We start from the raw sequence: 23,075 nt of genomic DNA on the forward strand, positions 1-23,075 counted from the left end.
CTCAGACTGGTGTGAGGTGGTGTCTTATGGTTTTCATTTACATTTCTGGTTTTCATTTGTATTTCATTTTTGATAATTAGTGATGTTGAGCATTTTTTTTCATATTTTTGTTGGCCACTTGTATGTCTCGATTTGAGAAATGTCTACTCATGTCCTTTGCCCACTTTTTAATGTTGTTATTTGTTTCTTGCTTCTTGAATTGCTTAAGTTCTTTATAGATTCTGGATATGAGACCTTTGTCAGATGCATAATTTGCAAATATTTTCTCCCATGCCATGATTTTTCTTAGGAAACATGTTTTCCATAGAAAAATAAAACTAGATTTTTATGTTAGCAGTGGCAGAAACTACTGGATGTCAACAAATTTAAAATGAAAATTTAAAATTCAATATTAAAATAAATAATTACTTAGAATTTGTATACGCTGTGTATCTACAAAAACGTTCTTTGAGATTTTTTTAGACATAGGTTTTTATCAAATATCACACAAAATCACACTGCTCTGTTTCCTTGTCTTTCTGCAAAAACCCAGTGCAATTTTTTGAAGATATTTTGAATCATGAACTCAACATATGCAGTACTGTCAATGCAAGTAACTCAAATGAAGTGATGAAATATAAAACACTTATGATCAAGTTCAGGAGTGTGTAGGCAGTGACAATTATGTTGTGACTGCCACCTGGCCAACAGTAATTCATTTTAAGATGAATTCCTTTTTCAGAAGAAGTGTAAAAATATGCATATTAGTATTAATGAAATAGTCTCATTATAGTGCTTAAATGAGTTTCTGAAATATTAATTTTATAGGAAAACTTTTTACTTTTCTTTAAACTTTAAAATGATTTTTAAAACCTTATGTTTAAAAATAAATTATTTCCACAATACCATCAATTTTTGGTCAATGATTGAATTGACTGAATATTTTTCACTGTTCCTTTGTCTAGGGTAACCTGCAGTGCCATCCACTAAACTGCTCTCTTGCTTTGAGAAAGAATGAATAAAACTTTCAAAGTAACTCATAGTTTGTAACAAAGAACTGAAAGCAGTCAACATAATGCATATAAACATTTCAAACTTGATAAAAACAAAAATTTACCTAAAGTTCTAGGTTGGGTACTTCAAGGAATACAAATAGTAATAAAAATATTCCAGGCCGGGCATAGTGGCTCACGCCTGTAATCCTAACACTTTGGGAGGTCGAGGCAGGAGAATCACTTGAGGTCAGGCTTGGCTTACGTGGTGAAACCCCGTCTCTACTAAAAATACAAAAACTGGCTGGGCGTGGTGGCAGGCACCTGTAATCCCAACTACTGGGGAGGCTGAGGCAGGAGAATCACTTGAACCCGGGAGGCAGAGGTTGCAGTGAGCTGAGAACACACCATTATACTCTAGCCTGGACGACAAGAGTGAAACTGTCTCAAAAAATAAAATGAAATAAAATAATAAAAATAAATAAGTATTCCAAGTATTCATAATGCAAGACTGACTGACAATAGTACTCAATAGAGATAAAAAAAAAAAAAAGGCAGTAGGAGAATCAGGAGAGAGTATTATAAATTCCTGAATATAAAGTACATCATTTCTCCCAAATAAATAATGCCTCAGAACAAAAGGTCCTTATTATCAAAATGTTAAAAAGCCTTCTCTGAGGCATCACAGCATAATACTTAATGCATGTACTTTGAATTCACATTATCTCAACGCCTGATTACCTTACTTACTGCTCGTGAGTTCTTGGATAACCTTTCAGTTTCATCATTGGCTAAAAGGGAGATACTGATATTACTTACCTCCTAGCCCTGTTGAGAGAATTTACAAAGCTAATAATGTGCCACAATGCCTGGTACAAAAATATATGTGTCATAATTTATTTATTATTTCTATTATTTCCTCCCATTATTGTACATTAATCTGAATGGCAAACTACTAAACTCCTGAGGTTGAAGACGTGTCTGCACGCCTATGTTTACTGCAGCACAGGTCACAATATCTAAGATATGGAATCAACTTATGTCTATCAGTGAATCAATGGGTAAAAAAATGTGGCATATATACATAACAGAATACTATTCAGCCTTAAAAAAGAGGAAAATCATATCATTTGTGACAATGTAAATGAACCTAGTGGCAATTATGTTAAGTGAAATAAATAAGGCACAGAAAGACAAATATTGTGTTATCTCACTTACACATGTAATCTAAAAAAGCTGAATTTATAGGAGAGTGGAATGGTACTTATCGGGCTGGGAAAGGGGGCAGTTGGGGGTGATACTGGCGAAAGGATACAAAATTTCAGTTAGAAGAAGTAAGTTCAAGAGATCTAGCATACAATATGGTGATTAAAGTTAACAACAATGTATTGTATTCTTAAAAATCCCTGAGAAAGTAGATTTTAAGTGTTCTTACCACAAAAAAATAAGAATGCAAGGTACAGCATATGTTAACTATCTAGTTTTAGCCATTCTACAATGTAAACATATTCAAAACATGTTGTCCATGATAAATATATACATTTTTGTCAATTAAAACTTTAAAAAAGAATTTACCTTTTTCCAGGCTAAAAAGAAAGCTTGTATCTAAAGCAGAGAATAAGCTACTGAACAAACAAATATAAGAGGACATGAAGAAAAGTGTCTTAGCCGAAGTTCCCCCAGAAAATACAGCCTGAGACAAAAACCTACATGTGAATACTTTACTGGGGAGTGGATCCCAGGGAGCAGGGCTGAAGGATAGGGCTGAGATGGTTTACAGAAAAGCAAGAAAAAAAATATATCATAAATATGCTTGTAGTGGCCAGGCTCGGTGGCTCATGCCTGTAATCCAGCACTTTGGGAGGTCGAGGTGGGCGAATCACTTGAGGCCAGGGGTTTGAGACCAGCTTGGTCAACATGGAGAAACCCCGTCTCTACTAAAAACACAAAATTAGCCGGGCATGGCAGTGCGTGCCTGTAATCCCAGCTACTCAGGAGGCTGAGGCAGGAGAATCACTTGAATCCGGGAGGTGAAGGGTGCAGAGAGCCAAGATTGCACTACTACATTCCAGCCTGGGTGACAGAGTGACGAGACTACGTCTCAAAAAAAAAATAAAGAAAAAAGAAAAAAGAAAAAATTAGCCCATAGTGATGAAGTCATTGAATGTTAAAATTTGAAAATGCAAATTAAAATATTTCATAAAATATAAGTGGAAATAACAGTATATTTTAAAATATAATTTTACTTCTATAGATATTCATCTAAATTGATGAATTAAATACATAGACATTTGCTTATTTTATCTATATGCCTAATTTTCATATTTGGCAAAAGCAATACTGGATTTTCTTTTAGGAAAAAAAAGGAAAGATTATTTTAAATTCTGTTGCGTAAATAATTCCGAGTATCGGAGATTTGGAAAGTCTTGAGAAGGAGGTAGGATTTGAATCAAATCTTGAAGAATAATTTGAGAAAATAAACTAAAACTAAATGCATTGAGGGGTTACTATTTTTTAGGTGCTGTAGATATATAATCATATTAAATTCTCATTGGTATTATTATTCTCAGTTTACATATGGGGAAACTGAGGCTCAGGTAAGTTAATGAATTTGCTCAAAAAAATGCCACAACCTATACTGGTTCCATCTTGAATGCAGCCTTTTCCAAGCCTTCTGCTTTCTCCAAGACACAATACAGTGCAGAACAGATCCTGGAGAAGACTGGGTTGGAATTCTCCCTCCCGTACAGTCCTAATTGTTTGATTTGTGTAAAGCATTCAATTTTCTGTCTCTTAAGTTTTCTTATCAAGGAGATAATATCTCTCCAAGGAACCGTTGAGATACTTAAATGAGCTCTTGCAAGTAAAATGCCTGGAATAGCAATTGGCACACAGTGCTCAATGGATATTAGCCATCATGTTGTAAGAAAAAGTAGGAGGAGGAAATGGAGGGAGAGAGGAGAGAGTGAGGAGGAGGAGGAGAGGAGGAAGATTTTCACTCTCTCAAATTGTCTCCTCCACAAGTAGAGTGCATTCGGGAAAAAGAGATCACAATAGTAAATACATAGATAGGCATAGACACATCTTTACCCGCTTTTTTACTAAAAATCTGGGGAAAACTTGCAGGAGCAGGTCATTGTGGAATCGTTCCAGCCTAGATGAAAATTACTGGGAGTATATGTTCCAATAGTCTTGAGAGTAAACAGATTTTCATACCTTTTTTTTTTTTTTTTTTTTTTGAGATGGAGTTTCGGTCTCGTCGCCCAGGCTGGAGTCTGGAGTGCAATGGTGTGATCTCGGCTCACTGCAACCTCCACTTCCCAGGTTCAAGTGATTCTCCTGCCTCAGCCTCCTGAGTAGCTGCGATTACAGGCATGCACCACCATGCCCAGCTAATTTTTTTGTATTTTTAGTAGAGATGGGGTTTCGCCATGTTGGCTAGGCTGGTCTTGAACTCCTGACCTCAGGTTATCTTCCCACCTCTGCCTCCCAAAGTGCTGGGATTACAGGCGTGAGCCACTGCGCCTGGCCCATACCTTAATCCTTGTGTACTTTGCTCTCTGAATACCTCACTGTGAAGGTTGTGAAATAAAAAATTTACACCCTAAGAATATAGCCTAAATGTGTTCAATGTATTCACTATTTACTACTTAACCTCTTTAAGTTTCAATTAAACCTATATTTATAAAATTGAAAAAAGAATTTTAACTCACACATGTTGTGTATACACAGCATATATGGTAGGTATTTGACTAGAGTCTGGTGACTATTGATCAATTAATGAAAGGTAGCTTTTGCCATATTTCCTCAGACATTTTTATTTTCCTCCATATATTAAGATTCATTAAACCAGAATACATCTTATAACTAATGTATACATTCAGTAAGTGAGCATTGTTCTTCTTTATTTCCCAGGGCTATTATGAAGTCATTGTACCTTGTAGCATTTACCTTTATTTCCCCTTAGAAAACACTAAATCTAGAGATTGCAATGTATTTGCTAACCACTGTATTTTCAAAATACCAAACAGTGATTAATAATTTTGAAAGAATAAATGACTGAATAATAATCAAAGAACTAAGATATTTTTGCGAAGAGGGAGAAAGACAATTTCTCAATTAGTTTATAAAATCTACCAAGCGAAGTAACTTGAGGACAAAGCAATGCTTGAACCTCCCACACATACGATAACTGACCTAATAATTTTTATCTATAACCCACCTTGTTTAGAAAAGGACCGAAGATGGCTTACAATGATAAAAATAGAGCCAGGCATGGTGGCTCACGCCTGTAATCTCAGCACTTCGGGAGGCCAAGGCAGGCGAATCACTTGAGGCCATGAGTTTCAGACCACCCTGGCCAACATGGTGAAACCCTGCCTCTACTAAAAACACGAAAATTAGCTAGGCGTGGTGGTGCATGCCTGGAATCCCAGCTACCCAGGAGGCTGAGGCGGGAGAATGGCTTGAATCCAGGAGGCGGAGGCTGCAGTGAGCTGAGATCGCGCCACCGCTCTCCACGCTCCAGCCTGGGCGACACAGAGAGACTCAGTCGAAAACGAAAACAAAAACAAAAAAGAGAGAGATAAAAAAAAAAAATGAGAAGTATGTGAGAATTTGGAGAGGGAAAAGGGAAAAACAAACACACACACACACACACACACCCCCAAAATGAAGCCAGAAAAGAACCACATAAATAAAATTCCTCCTATAAATGCTATAGGAATCCAAAGAAAAAGTTCTTGTGGTTTGGAAAATGTCAATAAAACTTTCCTGGTGGAAATGAGGTCGGCTATGAGGTATTACGTTCAAAAGGAACTGGATATTTGGTATCTCTAGTAAGACAGAGCGGCTTCAGAGTCTCCCCAGGGAAAGGCGGTGCTTTTGGGCAGGTAGTTAGTGTGGGTGAAGGTGATGACTGAAGAATCCTAAGGGCCCAGGCTCCTGGGAAGCCTCTCTCTTTCCGCACTTCACCAGTTATCTCATTTTCATAATAAGGTCTGCACTTTCCTTAATTGCTTCACTTCCATCAACAGGAACAGGGGAAAGATAAATACATTTCACCTTTTAATGAAAAGAATTTCAGGTAGTCTGTGGGAGATGTTTATTTAAAAAAAAAAAAAAAGCTGGTAGGGGGCAGTGTCTCACTCCTGTAATCCCAGCACTTTGGGAGGCCGAGGCACGTGGATCACTTGAGGTCAGGAGTTTGAGACCAGCCTGGACAATAAGGTGAAACCCCGTCTATGCCAAAAATAAAAAAAAAAAAAAAAAAAATACCTTGGCTGGTGGTGCGCGCCTGTAATCCCAGCTACTTGGGGGGCTGATGTGGGAGGATAGCTTGGACCCAGAGGCGGAGGTGCAATGAGCCGAGATTGCCCCACTACACTCCAGCCTGGGTGACAAAGTGAGACCCTGTATCAAATAAAAAGTATTTGGGCGAACTCACTTGCAAACAACTGGATTTTACCGACGCTTAGATATTTGGAGGTCCACAAGGGTTCTTTGGGATCCCCTATTTTCCTTCGCTGCCTCCTTTGTCAGAGTCCAACTCAAAGGGGAAAATGCCCCTGTGGGATCTAACCGCCACAGGTGCAAGAAGGAGCAAATTTACATAGAAGCAGCCTGGGGAAAACAGTGTCCTAGATGAGTCTTCAGTTTGGGAAACGCTGAGCTAACACTAAGTACTTGGAAGAGTAATACTAATAATCAGTCGTGGCGAGGTTCCGCCCATTTGACATTCAACCCCCCATGAGTGCGCACAGACTAACCCACTGGCCAGGAGGAGCCAACACAAGGTCCTGGGCATCTCCGTCCCGGGAAGGTGGGTAATGCCCTTGTCGCTCCGGGCTCCAGGGCGCGCCCCCGCAGCTTCCCCAGCGGGGTCTGACGCCTCCGGGCCGAGGTGCGCCAGGTGGCGAGGGTGCCAGGCGCGGCCAAGTCGCGGCGGTCTGAGTCAGTCACCCAACTATGCTGTGGAACCAGGGCGGCCGGCTGGGCCGCCCCCGCCGTTGAGCTCCGGCTTCCCCCGCGCGGGTTGCCTGCTCCCCGCCCCCGCGGGCAGAGAGGAAGCGGCGGCCGAGGCGAGGCGCGGGAGCACCTGAGCAAGGCGCGGGCGCCGGCTCGGCGTTTCCGGAGCTGAGCGCGGGTCCGCGGCCCGCGCTCCCCGCCTCCAGGTGCGGCGGCCGCGACACGCCGGTCCCACTAACAGCGCCGCCCGCGCGGCCGCCGCCAGGCAGCAGAGGCGGCTGCGGACACCCAGCGGGGACCGGGAAGGAGGAGGCCTGGCGCCTCGGGCAGAGGGGCGAGGACCGAGCGCCCAAGGCTAGGAGAGACGCCGGCGCTGGGCTTCCCCGCCTCACCTCGCTTTTCGAACTCCGCGACCGGCGCGCGAGGCGAGTACCCGGGGCCTCGGGAGGGCTGGGCCGGGATGACCCACGCCGGGGTGGGAGGACCCTGTCTGGAGGGGCTGGGGCTTTTCGACACTTCACCGGGTAAATTTCCTCAGCGCAAAGTGCTCGGCTCTGGTGTCCGCCCCTTGGATTTCGCTCCCGCGTGTGGGCGTCTGAAAGGAAACCAGAAGCCGGTAAGTGATCCAAGAACTTCACTTCTGGGATTTGACCTGGGGGGGTGACGATCCAGATAGACAGCTAGACACTCCCTCCATTCCTTTCTCCCACCTCCAAATAAGAAGAAGCTGTAGTGAGTTTCAGGCACCAAGTTATTTACTCGGTAGATGTCATGACTTTGCCCGGGTGTCTGTGCTGCCCCGCACCCTGCTTGTTAACCACGTTAAGACGACTGGCCTGTTAATTAACTTTAATTACGATCATTTGGCCTCCACCTGCCTGAACCCGATACCTTGCACGGGAACCTGTATGATGTGAGTTTACCAGATTGATCTTTCTTGTTTACTTTTGGAGACAGTTCTCTTGGGAGAAGTGGTGTCCATCCTATTTAATAAAGTAAGTTTTATTGTATCTAATTCTGGCTTGTTTTCTTCAATACTTCTCCCACCTCGATGTGATCTAGAGTTATTTAGATTTGGGGAAAGGGTTCGTGGAATTATATAGTCTTTGATAATTAGAGGAAAATACAAGAAAATAAGCTAGTTTGTGTGGAATAATGACATCTTAGGCTGTTGTAAGTAGATATCCTGATAGCAAATTCTTTTTTTTTTTTTTCTTTCTTTCTTTTTTTTTTGCAAGCTTGTCCTTGAAGTAGGCTGCTCAGTAGAATACAGCCTTCGGTTTAAAAAAAATCAAGAAGTGTATTGAAAATAAGCTATTTTTAAAAGTACATTTAATAGGATGTCATTGTTATTACCCATAATAGTATTGTACTTACAAGCTCAGTATTGATTTCTCTGCACTTAAGCACTCTACACCCCCACGGGCTCATGGAACTTTGCCCATAAGTAATTGGAAGATAAAAAGGAAGCTAACTTTTTTTAAGGAAAAAGAAATACCTTTAAACTCTTTTTTTTTTTAACTCTTATTTATGACTTCCATACACTTACAGGAGAAATATTGAGAGAAAATACTCATGACATTCTTTGTCCAACAACGTTTAAAGAAGAAAAACAAGTGGGTCATGGAACTAGGCTAGGGTTAAGTGCAAATATCTTCCTGGCTTCTTTCCAAACACATTTAACACATACACATTTAAGGTGGTTCCTAACACGAAGAGTGTTTTATATAGATTTGTCAGTACTCAAAGATTTATTTGAATTAAAATGTACCTAGAGGGTGAGAGAGCTTGTTAAAACTTATTTATATGGATGTGCTTGTGTTTGTATTTTTTCCTTCATCTGTAAACCTGTCAGATTTTATGTGGCTTGTCTGTAAAAGGAGAAGCTGATGGTACACTTAAAAACAAATTCTTGTTTTTCTAATATCACTGTAAGCTCCTTGCAGTGTAAGGCTCATGGATATGCAATAATACTTATCAGATCCAACTATTCTTGGATACTGTGGATAAGTATAGAACTCAGATTATAATGAATTACAGTTTTCTTAAGAGCTTTTACATTAACACATTGAAACTATGAAGTTTTTAAAGCCTACTTAGGATTCTGGCTTATAGACTTCATGATATATGAGAAGGTTTTTTTGTTGTTGTTGTTTTGTTTTGTTATTTTCTAACCCACCTCCCTGCAACTGTGAGAAAGTTTGGTGAAAGTGACTATAAAAATGCTAAGTATAAATAATAGTCATTGCTTTAATAGTTTTCTTTTAGCACACATTTCCACCTGCCCTCATTTATTTATTGACACATTTCTTGGATACAATCTTTGCACATGCTACATTGTAAGAATTTTGGGAATTCTTGAAATATTAATTAGGTAGAGAACTTCTTAATAATTTGGGAAATATGTCTTAGCTTTGACCACATATGGTGGATGTGAGATTAGAGGCTATGAGACGCTGTCTTGATCTTTTCTGCAAAGTTCTGGACCTTGTAATTTATCATTTTAGTTATTACTTCTAAGTATTGGCCAGATTAAATATGTAATGGTAGTTAAACCATTTTGCTCACTTGTTTCTTCTTTAAATGAAACAGTACTCAATGGTGTTCTCCTCACGTGATCCTTTCTAGTTAGAAAGTTGTCCTGTGAAATTTTGTTTCAGTTTCTGTTCAGCGCAAGCTTACTTATTTACCCATGCTGCAGAGAAAACAAAGGAGGCCTGATTTGGGTTGAAGTAGTGGTTTAGGTGGCAGATTTGAGATTTTTTAGAGTTCCTGAGAACTCATGAAGGATGATGGGGCCACTTCTCTATGTATTTAAAACAATACTAAAATATAAAACCATGTGGAAATTAAGGTCATAAAATTGAATTTTTCTCACCATTACAATTTAAGTGCTTTTTTGGAGTATATCAAATTCTTTGCAAAAAGTTGTTTTTTTGTGGTGTCTTTGGTATTCTTTATTGGCACTTACTGAGTAATAATGAACTGATTGTTCATATACGTGCCATTTACCTTTTCTTATAGTCATGCCTAATCTACCCTTTTAGATTGTAAACTCTTGGAGGGAAGACTGTATCTTCACTTTCTTTGTAGCCTTTAGCACTGTTGTCAAATGAGATAGTAGATGCTGTTATCTTGAACTCCAAATATCCCCCTCTGTTATCTTGGAGTGAGTAGTGTTGCTTAATATATATTGAATGAATACATGTTAAAAAATGGTCCAGTAAGGTAGGAGAAGTTTTCTGAAATGCCCTCTTTTTATAAGAAAAAGAAACTTTGACAATTGCTAAACCAATAGGAATAAACCCTCAAACTCAGTTGGAAAAGAGGTCAGAGTACTATTTATAAATGCAAAGAGAGGAAACACAGTAGGCTATTCCGAAACATCTGGTTGTTTGTCTAAAAATATGACTTACATTCAGAGAAATAGTGGAGTATACATTTATACAAAAGTTTTAAAATTCTGCTTTTGTGGAAGCTGTAGAAGAATAAATTATTCTCTGATATCCCAAGAATTATGGCTTCACCTTAGGGATCTCTCTCCATTAGAATTTTTAAAAATTCTTAAATCTTAGTGAATTAACTTAAAATCCGGATGGACAGCTTGGAAGACAAAAGACTTACAGAGGCTAAGGAAATTATCAAGCATTTAACTATTGCAATATTATCCAGAACACCTAAACCTAGATATCTCCTATGCTACTAATATGTTCTTTTACTAAGTAAAGGAATTTGTACTTGTGGCCTTCACTGGATGGAAATTGATATTAAGTTTTAGTTTTTTTTTTATTGTGGTTTTCAGATTGTACTATAAGTAAAATAATCAAAACGTAGCTTAGACAATCCTTACTCCTTGATCAAAGCTATGAAATGATTTTGCCCAGAGCCTACCTATTTTCAGCTAAATTTTCCATTATTCTCCATCCAGAAGACACTAATTAAATGCTTATTGCTTACCAGGCACTGTTCTAAGATTTTAATGCATATGCGCTCATTTCATCCTCAAAATATCCCCGTGAGGTAGGCACTATTATTTTCCCTGCTTACAAATGACAACAGTGAGGCTCAGGAAAAGAGAGGAATTCTCCCAAGGCCACAGAGGTAGCACATGGCAGAGCTGGAATCCCTGGTAAATCACTGTGCTTTGTGTCCCAGGTGTTAAGTCTTCAGGTGGAATTGTCATTCTTACAACTCTAACTACATGTATATATTACTACATTAATAAAACTATGTTAACTGCTGCATTAGGTGCATTGTGGGTTTATTAGAAGAATGATTTACAGTGATAATTTAAAGGAATGTAATATTACTATGCAGACCGAAGAATTCCATTCAAACCAAGTGCGATATAGTGGTATGAATGTGATTAAAGGCAGTATTGTATACAATGGGTGAATTAATATTAGCCAACATTTATGGTGCAGTTGCAACTCACGTCAGGTATTCTTATATATCTTAAATATTTTACTTGTTTAATTCTAATAGAAATACTATACGATATGAGGTATATTACCCTCATTTTATAAATGAGAAAAACAAGCATCAGGGAAGTTAAATAACTTAAGTTACATAGTTAAAAAGTGGGGAAGCCTGGACTGGAATTCGGGCATTGTGCTATCTATACTACTGCCTGGGTGGAACTAATAAGGATTGAGGAGGGATGGGATAGGCAGGGAAGCCTCATGAATGTGGTGTTACCGTACTTGTAAGACTTGAATTGGCTCCCAACGGAGAGAAAAAAAAGTCCAGGTGTGTACAGGGGGTTCCATTTGAATAAGAGCTGAGAGACTGGCCCAAATCTTCTAGTCTGTCTTCTGATCTCTTTTTTTACTGGGTAAAAAGAACATATACTATAAAATTTACCATCTTATCATTTTAAAGTATATAGTTCAGTAACACTAAGTATATTTACACTGCTGTGAAACAGATCTCCAGACCATTTCTGGTTGGTAGAACTGAAACTCTATGCTTGTTAAACAGCTCCTTACCTCTCTTCTCCTCTCTGTTAACCATGGTTCTGCTTTCTCTGAATTTGACTACAGTAGATACCTTATGTAAGTGGAATCATGTATTTGTCTGTTTTATAACTTTTTTCACTTAGCATAATGACCCTCAAGGTTCATCTATATTTGAGCATGTGACAGTATTTATTCCTTTTTAAGGCTTCTTAGTATTTCATTTTGTGTATATACCACACTTTATTTATCCATTCATCCATTCATAGATATCTGGGTTGCTTCCACTCCTTATCTACTTTTGCACCACATTTGAAGTTAAACCTTTAAGATCATAGTCAGGTATCTTTTTTGTATTAATACTTTCTCCTCCTCTTCTTTTTTTTTTTTTTTTTTTTTTTTGAGACAGCGTCTTGCTCTGTCCCTGCAGTGGCGTGATATTGGCTCACTGCAACCTTCGCCCCCTGGGTTCAAGCGATTCTCATGTCTCAGCCTCCTAAGTACCTGGGATTACAGGTGTGTGCCACCATGCCAAGCTCATTTTTGTGTTTTTAGTAGAGATTGGATTTTACCATGTTGGCCAGGCTGGTCTCAAACTCCTGACCTCAGGTGATCCACCCACCTTGGCCTCCCAAAGTGAGCTGGGATTACAGGCGTGAGTCACCATGCCTGGCCTTAATACTTTATTTTCTCGTCAAGCAGATTTGTTTTTGTTTTTGTTTTTTACCATAACCATTGACTTCATGTGGGCAGTGAATACTTATTTTGGTCATATTTGATTATTTGATTTTGGCTTCATATTGTTGCATTATATCAATTGTACTATAGTCCTGTGTTAGCTGTCTTTCTGCAGTGATAGATACAAAATAAATTTTAATAGACTAAATTCTACATTACCATTGCTTTATATAGGAATTACAAAGATGTTCTCCCTTAATTTGTCATTGGCTCTCAACTCTCAGGCAATTAAATGTAAATGAATGTAGGCTTCCAGGTTTAGCCACGTACATGGACACGTATCAAACTTAAATGGTGTATAAAACTTGAATTTGCAAGCTATGGTATATTTAAACAGCATTTCCCTAGTGTGAATATACGCACTTATGAACAGCTAGACAAAGGAGAGGGAGACTATTAAGTCTTTGCTACCTTTTTACTATTAAATCAATTTTATATCTACTATGAGGCATTGCAGTTTATAGCACAGGTTGTGGAGTCTGACTCGTAGAAACACTTAAGTTAGTGTTTCCACTGTTTATCTATTGCATGATATTCAGCATGGGATTTTCCTCTCCTGCAGCTGTGAGGAGTAAATGAGATCCTACACAAATGGTTTGCAAACACTCCACAACTATTGGTTATTATTATTTGCAATGTAATTCTGAGGGAGAATGAAAGAAGATGGATGTGTTTTGGTGGGTGGGAAAGGAGTAGTGGTTGAGGTAGAGAACAGGGGGCAGAGGAGGTCAGAGCCTGTGAGTGACCGCAATTTAAAGAGATGACCACATTGAGGGAACTGGGCTTCCTGTAAGGGGTTTCATGGGGCTGATGTTGCCACACACTAAGGTAAGTGAATGGATGGCGGAGGAGAGAGATGCCAAACGACCAGTTTTATACTTTTTCTAGGGGCTAAGCACTCAGACTAGAAAAATAAGTTAGCAGGCCTGGCCTTCATCCTTTTGCAGTCTGCTCTATACTGTGGGATGGAAGAATATAATCATAAGCATATTTTCTCTGAAACACTTCCTCTTTTACATGGTTCTGGGAAAGAGTCAAGTTGAACATGTCTTTATCTATACTTGGAGTGAATATCTTGATATTAGTTTGCTTGATGTGCAAATAAAATGGTACCTATTTCTGTATTTTGTACCGAAGCAAAGGTGGTGTATTAGTCCATTTGTATTGCTATAAAGGAATACCTGAAACTGGGTAATTTATAAAGAAAACGGATTTATTTTGCTCACAGTTCTGCAGGCTGTACAAGCATGGAACTGGCATCCGCTCAGCTTCTGGTGAGGCCTCAGGAAGCTTACAATCATCGTGGAAGGCAAAGGGGAAGCTAGCATTATCAGATGCCAGGAAGGAGCAAGAGATGGAGGAGGTGCCAGGCTCTCTTGAACAAGCAGGTCTTGCATGAACTCATAGAGAACTCACTCATTACCACAAGGACCACATAAACCATTCATCAGGGATCCACCCCCATGACTTCCCACTGGGAAGTCCCCTCCTGCTAGACCTACCTCCAACATCAGAGGTCACATTTCCACATGAAATTTGGAGGGGACAAAACATCCAAACCGTATCAGGTGGACTTCTAGAAGACCTGTACCCTCAGCTAATTAGTTCAGCATGTTGTCCATATGGAGACGTCCAGTTTTCCAAGGAATTAGTGATTTCTCCACAATAAGTTTATTAGCAAATAATAATTTGTTATTTGATTTTGGCTTCATATTGTTGCCTTATATCAGCTGTACTGTAGTCCTGCATGAGCTGTCTTTCCACAATGATAGATGCAACAATAAATTTTGATAAACTAAATTCTATATTACCACTGCTTTAATGGCAATTACAAAGATGTTCTCCCTTAATTTGTCATTGCCTCTTAACTCTTGGGCAGTTAAATGTAAAGGTATGTAGACTTCCAGGTTTAGCCATGTACATGGACGCACATCAAACTGAAGTGGTGTATTGCAGGGACACTTGAAGGCAGGGACACTTTTCTCTTTTATCATCTATAGTGTTGGGTACCATATTGGGAACTGATCAATTATAGAGAGTTGAAGGAATAAAAATCATACTTGAATTTTTTACCTTGGTACTATCGCAGAATGTCATAGTCACTTTCTCTGTCTACTGGTGTCACTTAGTCATTCGCTGGTCATTAAGACCAGCAAAAGCATTTTCTCATATATCTCTGAATCTAATCAAGGGATATAGTTCCAATCCACTGGAAACCACTGTTCTGGAATACAGCCAGCTCTCAATGTTATTGGAATTTGTAAGACTTATATTGATAATGTTGAAAAGTTTCATGATTCATTTAGCAGCCTAATTTGTAAATCTATATTTTTAAGCCTTTTTTCTTAGTTGTGTGATCCTCTGACTACTGTTAAGCCCATTTTCTCACAAAGTTTCTAACTTTGCTAAGAACATGTTTCTGATTTTTCAGTGGTATGCTCTCTTTTTGTTTTAATGGATTGATCATATGACTGATTCGATTGTACTGTGCTGTTTTCCATCCTGTAACATATAGTTAGGCAAAGGTGATTCTAGAAGTTGTCTCAATGACATCATGGTTTAATGAAGTAACCCATGGTTTTCAGTTGTTTGCTTTCCTTGTTCAACTAGGGGATTGATGACAAAGCTCCACTGATAATAGGTGATGGGGAGGGAGTTTGGGAGGGGCTTACTATAGTGGCCTTCCTTATTTGAGACATTAGGAGAGGGAAGCTTGTCCAACCCATTAATTCTTTTTTTGAGACAGGGTCTGGCTCTGTTGCCCAGACTGGAGTTCAGTGACGCAATCTCAGCTCACTGAAACCTCCTCCTCCTGAGCTCAAGCCATCCTCCCACCTCAGCCTTCTGAGTAGCTGGGACTACAGGTGTGCACCACCACACCCGGCTGATGTTTGTATATTTTGGTTAGAGACAAGGTTTCACCATGTCACCCAGGCTGTTCTGGAAATCCTGGGCTCAAGCAATCCACCCACCTCTGCCTCCCAAAGTGCTGCAATTACAAGCATGAGCCACCTCACCCAGCCTGGCCCAACCCATGAGTTTTTAAAAGTCCCACAGATGGTTTAGAATGTTTCTAACTGATACCTACTGCCCCACCGCTCACACTCACTCCTGATTTGAGGACCTCTGTTAATGGTTAGATGAATTGGAGAAATCTGTGCTTGAAATCAATCTGCTCCATACTAGCTTGGTTACCTAAATAGACAACATTTTAAAACAATGTGCACCTTCCACTTCTCATCTCAAAGCAAGGAGGAAGTTATTCAGCAAACATTTATTGAGCTGAGCAGTGAACAGTAGACAAGATCCCTGCCCTCTCAGAGCAGTCAACAGATATCAGCAGTAGTAGATGCCGTGGAGACAGATAAAGCAAGGATAAGTGATGATGAGTCACAAGACATGCTTGTATAGCATAGATTAGGGAGGGATCACCTGTCTGAAGAGGGCGCATTTGAGCAGAGACACACCAAAGTGATGGAGTGGCTGTGGAGACATACGTGTATGCTGGAGAAGAAGGTTGGAAAGAGACAAGATCAAGAGGTAAGGTCTGAGGAAGGAACAGAAAGGAGGCTGGCCCTGAGGCTGTCAAGTGATGGAGGGGGAAAGTCAGGGAAGATTAAGTTTGGAAGTCATAGGGAGTGATAATGGAGTGACTTTTCTTATGGCATTAATTGTTTTGGCCCCTGCAGTGAGAGAATCTACTGTGTGGGGGAGAGGGGGCCAGGACAAAATCAGGAATATCGGTCTAAGAGGCTATTGCAGTGGTCTAAGAGAGAGATGATGGTGCCTTAGGCTAGGACGGGAGTGGGGGAGATAGGTAGTGTTACTGAATTAAGGATATAGTTTAAAGGCATAGCACAGTAAAGTAAAAAGGTGCTGTTTATTGAGTGATATGGTAAACTGGGCACGTAGCAGGTGCTCCTAAATGTTACTTCCCTTTTATTGCCTCATGGAATTGGGTCAGCATAGCATGGGCAAATGCACAGCCACGTTTGTAATGCCAACTATTTATACATTCTCTAAACATGTACTGCGTATACATGATGCACCATGCTTATAAGCATGTAATCTGGCATTTATTGTGCAGCTTATATGGGTTTGTCCTGTTGGCAGAGTTTATTATAATAAAATAATAGTGATAATGGCAGCACTTACTTAGAAATTTTAATGTCCAGTTGTTGTTATAAGTGCTGTGCATGTATTAACTCATTTAATTCTCACAGTAGCCTTATGAGGTAGATACTAATATTACCATTATTTTTGACTAAGAAACTGAAGCACAGAGAAGTTAAATACACAAGATAATAAACCTAGTAAGTGGAGGAATTGGAATTCAACACAAGTTGTCTGGATTCAGAGTCTTGGCATTTATGTTACACTATCTATGGAATAGCAGAATATAGTTAAACACTTGCTATGGTCTGAATATATGTGTCCACCCCCTCACTCCCGATTTGTATGTTGAAACCTGACTGCCCAAGGGAATGGTATTAAGAGGTGGGGTTTGGGGGAGGTTATTAGGTCATGAAAGCAGAGCTCTCGTGAATGGAATTGGTCTTCTCATAAGAGAGGCCTGAGGGAGCTTGTTTGTTTGCCCCTTGCCCTTCTGCCATGTGAGGACACATAGAAGGCATTATCTATGATGTCTGCAGACACCTTGACCTTGGACTTCCCATCCTCCAGAACTCTGAGCAATGCACTTCTGTTGTTTATTAATTATCCAGTCTAAAGTACAGATGCTCCCCAACTTATTATGGTTTGACTTGGGATTTTTCTACTTTATAATGGAGTGAATGTGATGCATTTGAGAGAAACCGCAATTCTCTAGTGATGCTGGGCAGTGGCAGCAAGCCCTGGCTCCCAGTCAGCCACGCGTTTTCCGTCTATAATATTTGCAGTATACAATGGGTTTACTGGGATGTAACTTCATTGTAAGTCCAAGAGCGTTCGTATTTTGTTAAATCAGTCTGAACGGACTAGGACAACACTCTAAGAAGTAAATAGTGTAGGAATACGGAGAAGAGGATTCATTTCTTGTTCACTAGAACTCTTGTGAGGGAAAGTGTTTTAGACCTCAAAAAATAGAAAATTTAACTGTGGGGACGCAATGACTATAGTGGTGAAAATAATTATAGTGACGGAAGTGAATGTTTACTAAGCATCAGTACATGCTAGGCACTATGTGCAAGTCACTTATGATGGATTATCTCATTTAATCCTCACCAATGCTAGGTACCCTGGATTATTTCCATTTTATGGGAAAGGAAATGGAGACATTGACATGGGCACGGGCCTTTGTTTACACTGCTAGAAAGTGAGGAGGTGGGATTTTAATTTAGTCTTACTGCAAACTTGTGTGCAGTATGTTAGGTGGGGGATTTTGTCCAAGAGGAGTACAGTGATGAGCTTAGGCTCAGGTGGGCTGGTATAAAGCATGTTTGGGAAGCATCAAGAACTTAAAACTGTAATTACCACATTTTGTCACACATCCCAGTTATAATTGGAGGGTGCAACAAATGTAGACTCCTAGGACACACAGCAGTTGTTGATGTACAGAAGATCCACAGATCAGTACCTGGAGGGTCACTGATTAGACTGTGGCATGCATGCCATAGACTGCCATTGGAGTTCAAAACATGAAGAGATTCAATTTCGTATTAAGGAGCTTTCACATACTGGAATTTTATAATTAGGCATGCTCATCTCTGTGTATCTAGTGATGTGCTTGGGGCTAGAGCCTCTAAGAGAAGAACTGGATCTGTGAACACTCTTGGGTGTTCAGACAGTTAAAATGTCAGGCAATTGGAGGACAGAGTTGACATTAACGTGCAGAGAGGATTTTAGAGCTGTGGGAGGGAGCCTTTTCCATGGCATGAAAAGGAATCAGATTTATTAACCATATTCAGCATGTTGAGTGATAGAGATGGTTTTGGGTAGAGCTTTTGGTATATCTTTCTTTGATTTGACCACCTAGGAAGTATATATGTATCTGCCAGAGAAAGAAAAGGGCTGTGTATTAAAACAAAAATACACACATACATACCAAGAAACTAATACAATAGGCTTCTCAATCTCTTCTGCCATTTTTATCAGCCTCTCTCACATCTCTTAAACATGTTCCAAGTGCTTTGCAAAGCTCTAGTATAGAAATTATAGATGTATGTTAAGGAAGGAGTGATTCATTCTATTTTGAGGGGTTGATAAGATGCCTTCACAGAGGAGGTAATACCTGCCTGTTTATAATTTTAAATGGTGCTTAAGAAAGCAGATAGATTGTATGCAAAAAGGTGTGGAGCTGCTAAACAGTTTGTTGCCTCAGGGAAATAATTGACAAGAGTGGACTAAAGTGAATGAAGGATGTTGGTAGAATGTTTGGCAAGGGTTGAATATGAGCTTGTAGTTGATACATAGGAATACCTGTCTCATAGGAAATATGAGCATGGTGTCTGACACGTAATTGCTGTTTACATCAATAGCACCTGCTATTATTATTGTTAGAGACAAAAATGTGATTTGGCACTATAAGCAATATCAGCATAGACTTTATCTAGTTGAGCATGTGGAGTTACATACCAAATTTGTGTGTTTGATAGTTCACTGACTGATACATGGAGACTGGGCTGAGAGATTTGTTCAGAGACCCTTGCAGTAATCCATGCAAAAGATGTCATGAGGTTCGGAACCATGGCAAAAGCAGTGAGGATGGAGAAGTATATTAGTCAGTTCAGCTGCTATGACAAAATACCACAGGCTCTGTAGCTTAAACCACATAAATTTATTTTCTGACAGCTCTGGAGGTTGAGAAGTCCAAGATCCATTTGCCAGCTGATAAGTTTCCTAGTGAGATTCCTCTTCCTAGCTTACAGATAGCCACCTTTTCCCTATGTCCTTACATAGAGGGCTCTGGGCCTGGGGGAAAGAAAACTCTCTGGTGTCTCATAAGAAACTAATCCTGTCTTATCAAGGTCCCATCCTGATGACCTCATTTAACCTTAATTACCTCCTTGGAGGCCCTGTCTCCAAGTACAGTCACAGTAAAGGTTAGGGCTTCAAGATAGGAATTTTGGGAGGACATAATTCTATCAGTAGCAAGGAGTAACGTCGGTAGCTCACCTAATTCCTTGATTGTGGTGGATAATACAAAGGTGTACTTGGAAATACAGTCTAGGCTTTAGATTTGGGGTAGGGACAGATCAGGAGGTTTCTTGGTGTGAGTGTGTGTATGTATTTTATTAAAATTGTTTTTCTCCTATTAAGGTTTTTGTGCACAGGGGTAAGCAAAACTATGACTTTTTATAATTTATTCTACTTCAGAAGGAAAATGCTTCTAATCCTCTCAAGTTATTGGCCAATTGATCCTGTTTATAAATTCTAAAGTGGCTGAATACATTATGTCCACTTATTGTTCCATTGGTAGTAATTATTTCCATCCTGTGATAATGCTAGTAAAAATAGACAATACACTTGTTGCAAAATAATTGTGTAGAAAAAGAGTGGCTTATCTGAGAATTGAGTTTGTATGTAGTGTTGAGATGTAACTTTTCTTTTTTTAAATTATTTATTTATATATTTATTTATTTATTTTTGAGATGAAGTCTCGCTCTGTCGCCAGGCTGGAGTGCAGTGGTGCCATCTCGGCTTACTGCAACCTCCGCCTCCCAAGTTCAAGCTATTCTCCTGCCTCAGCCTCCTGAGTAGCTGGGATTACAGGCACGCACCCCCACACCCAGCTAATTTTTGTATTTTTAGTAGAGACGGGGTTTCACCATGTTGGCCAGGATGGTCTCGATCTCCTGACCTCAAATAATCCACCCACCTCGGCCTCCCAAAGGGCTGGGATTACAGGCTTGAGCCACCGCACCCAGCCGAGGTGTAACTTCTTTGTGTGTGACATTTTAGCATTTTAGGTGTTACTCTGGGGTGCCTTATTGACAAAGGCATTTCCTGCCTTTCATCATTTATTTTGTATTTTTATTTCTCTGCTCCTGCAGTGTGTCCTGAAGAAGATATATTCTTTCCCTTTTATCCTATACCTGTTTGTTACTGCTTGCTGATATTTTAAAATAGTTGAAGCCATAGCTTATGGGCAGTTGATGTGTGGCATATGCAGAGTCCAAGTAGTGCCTTTTGTGGAGGGGTTTTTCAGTCCTGCATCAAAGCTTGCTCAGGGAAATTTCCCTTATTTGGGTGTGTCTCATTTTATTACTTCAGTATATGTGTGTCATGCCTGTTCTGTACTTTTTTATTGACGCACAATGTACAGAAAGTTGCACATATGCATTTTCATAAACTGAACACACCTGTATAATTAGCATCTGGAAAAATGGACTTTTAAAAAAAGTTTAATTATTTTGTTTGGGAGAAAAATAAACCTTTATGGATCTGCTGTGTACATTGGAGGACATGTGACCTTTAAACCTTTACCTTGTCCTTTCCTATTAGCATATTTCCTGTTATCTAATGTATTTAAGAATTAGCTGATTATTCAATGTCATATCTTGTATATCACTATTGTTTACATACAATGCTGCCTGCTTTTATGAAATGAAAATTATTGAACTGAGAAATATGTTCTGACTACTTTTTAAATATTTGAAAGAAAATGCAGTGAAAGGGAAAGTTGTTATATTCAACTGCTGTTAAGAAAATTGCATAAAACTTGAAAGTCAAAAGAACATTCTTTCAGTGCCTTTTCGGGAATATTGTTTAACAGGACCACCTTAGAGATATTTTAATCCCAATTTTAATTCCTCTGCTTGACTTGGCTATTTATTATTTGAGTAGCACGTAGACACTGAGAAGTTACCTGTATGCTTATAGATTTTTGTCCAGTAGAAAAGATAACCCCAAATGTTATGGCTTATTATCCTGTAGGACATTAAACAGTTTTTTATCTAACCTAGCTGTCCTATTCTAATACTTTAAAAAAACCCTTTCTGATGAACTATATACATCTTTTCCACAAATGCTCTTGGATCCAATCTTACTGACTTACTGGTTCCCTCATTTTTAATTAATAAGTTGAATAAAGTTTTTGATATATGTTCATTCAGTACATGTGTCAGTGTCATTTTTTTTCACCTTTTTGAAAGTCATAGTTTGATGCTGTCATAGCATTTCTGTCCTGTACCTTCACATACTGAGAAACTGGTTTTCTAGGGCATGCAAAGCAATGCACAAAGATTCCAAATGCAGAATGAAAGTTAGTGTCCTAATTTCTGTTGTTTTTTCAGAGAAAGTATATAAAAGTAGATTTTAATAATTAAAATAGCCTAATAAATCTTTTTTTTTTCTAGGCTTAAGCACATAAAGCAGTCACTGTGAAGAAAATAACATTTTAAGAAACTTTTCTGTCACAATTGATAGAGGAAAAGCCAGTAGAGAAGTACATCATCTTGTGTGTGTGTCTCATCGTGCCACTTTTTGTAACTCAGCTTAGTAATGAAGCCACCATTATGTCCTCAGTCAGTGAAGTAAATGTGGATATAAAAGATTTCCTAATGAGCATTAATTTGGAGCAGTATCTCTTACATTTCCATGAGTCTGGTTTTACCACTGTGAAGGACTGTGCAGCAATAAATGACAGCCTGCTGCAGAAAATTGGAATATCACCTACAGGTCACCGTAGGAGGATACTTAAACAGTTACAGATAATCTTGTCAAAAATGCAAGATATTCCAATATATGCAAATGTCCATAAAACAAAGAAGAATGATGACCCTTCAAAGGATTACCATGTTCCATCTTCTGATCAGAATATCTGCATAGAACTTTCCAATTCTAGTAGTGTTCAGACATCTAGCCCACCGCAGTTGGAGACTGTTACAAAAAATCTTGAAGACAATGATGCAAGTGTGGAAAGAAGCCAGTATCCTCAATCAGATAATAAGCTGTCTCCTCCTAAAGGCGACTTCCCCACTGCAGAAGAACCACACCTGAATTTGGGTTCTTTGAATGATTCTTTATTTGGTAGTGAAAATATTAAAATAGAATCATTGTTTACAAAGAAGACTATGGATCACACAATTGAAGAACAACAAACAGAAAAAGTTAAATTGATCACAGAAAATCTCAGTAAGCTCCCTAATGCAGACTCGGAATGCCTTTCTTCTGTTGGCTGTTCAACATCAGGAACAAATTCTGGAAATGGAACAAATGGTTTATTAGAAGGATCACCACCATCCTCATTCTTTAAGTTTCAAGGAGAAATGATTGTAAATGACTTGTATGTTCCATCATCACCAATCCTAGCACCTATGAGAAATCGTAGCAAGTTGGTTTCAAGACCATCTCGATCTTTTCTGCTAAGACATCGACCTGTACCAGAGATTCCAGGGTCAACAAAAGGAGTTTCTGGGAGGTAAGAATCTTTACAATAAGCTGTAAATATTCAATTTGAGGGCATTTAGTGATTTTTTAAGTTATATTTTCAGTGTTCCTATCT

The 23,075-nt window shown here is 39.2% G+C and overlaps 1 protein-coding gene across 5 annotated transcripts in view; it reads left to right on the top strand.

The window, feature by feature from the left end:
• Positions 1-6,717: 6,717 nt before the first annotated feature.
• The window catches only part of ARAP2 (ArfGAP with RhoGAP domain, ankyrin repeat and PH domain 2), a 177,107-nt gene continuing 160,749 nt past the window's right edge, over positions 6,718-23,075 (top strand). For 2 of the 5 annotated variants that reach the window (XM_030800960.1, XM_030800964.1), the window contains exons 1-2: positions 6,718-6,792; positions 21,928-22,991. In XM_030800960.1, coding sequence (XP_030656820.1) covers positions 22,087-22,991 — 905 coding nt within the window. In that variant the 5' untranslated portion in view covers positions 6,718-6,792; positions 21,928-22,086. Of the gene's footprint in view, positions 6,793-7,452; positions 7,555-7,603; positions 7,934-21,927; positions 22,992-23,075 lie in introns of those variants that run through there. The other 3 variants (XM_030800962.1, XM_030800963.1, XM_030800961.1) reach the window with 3 other exon arrangements.

The sequence above is a fragment of the Nomascus leucogenys genome, chromosome 20, assembly GCF_006542625.1.
Source record: "Nomascus leucogenys isolate Asia chromosome 20, Asia_NLE_v1, whole genome shotgun sequence".
NCBI classification, from domain to species: Eukaryota; Metazoa; Chordata; class Mammalia; order Primates; family Hylobatidae; genus Nomascus; species Nomascus leucogenys.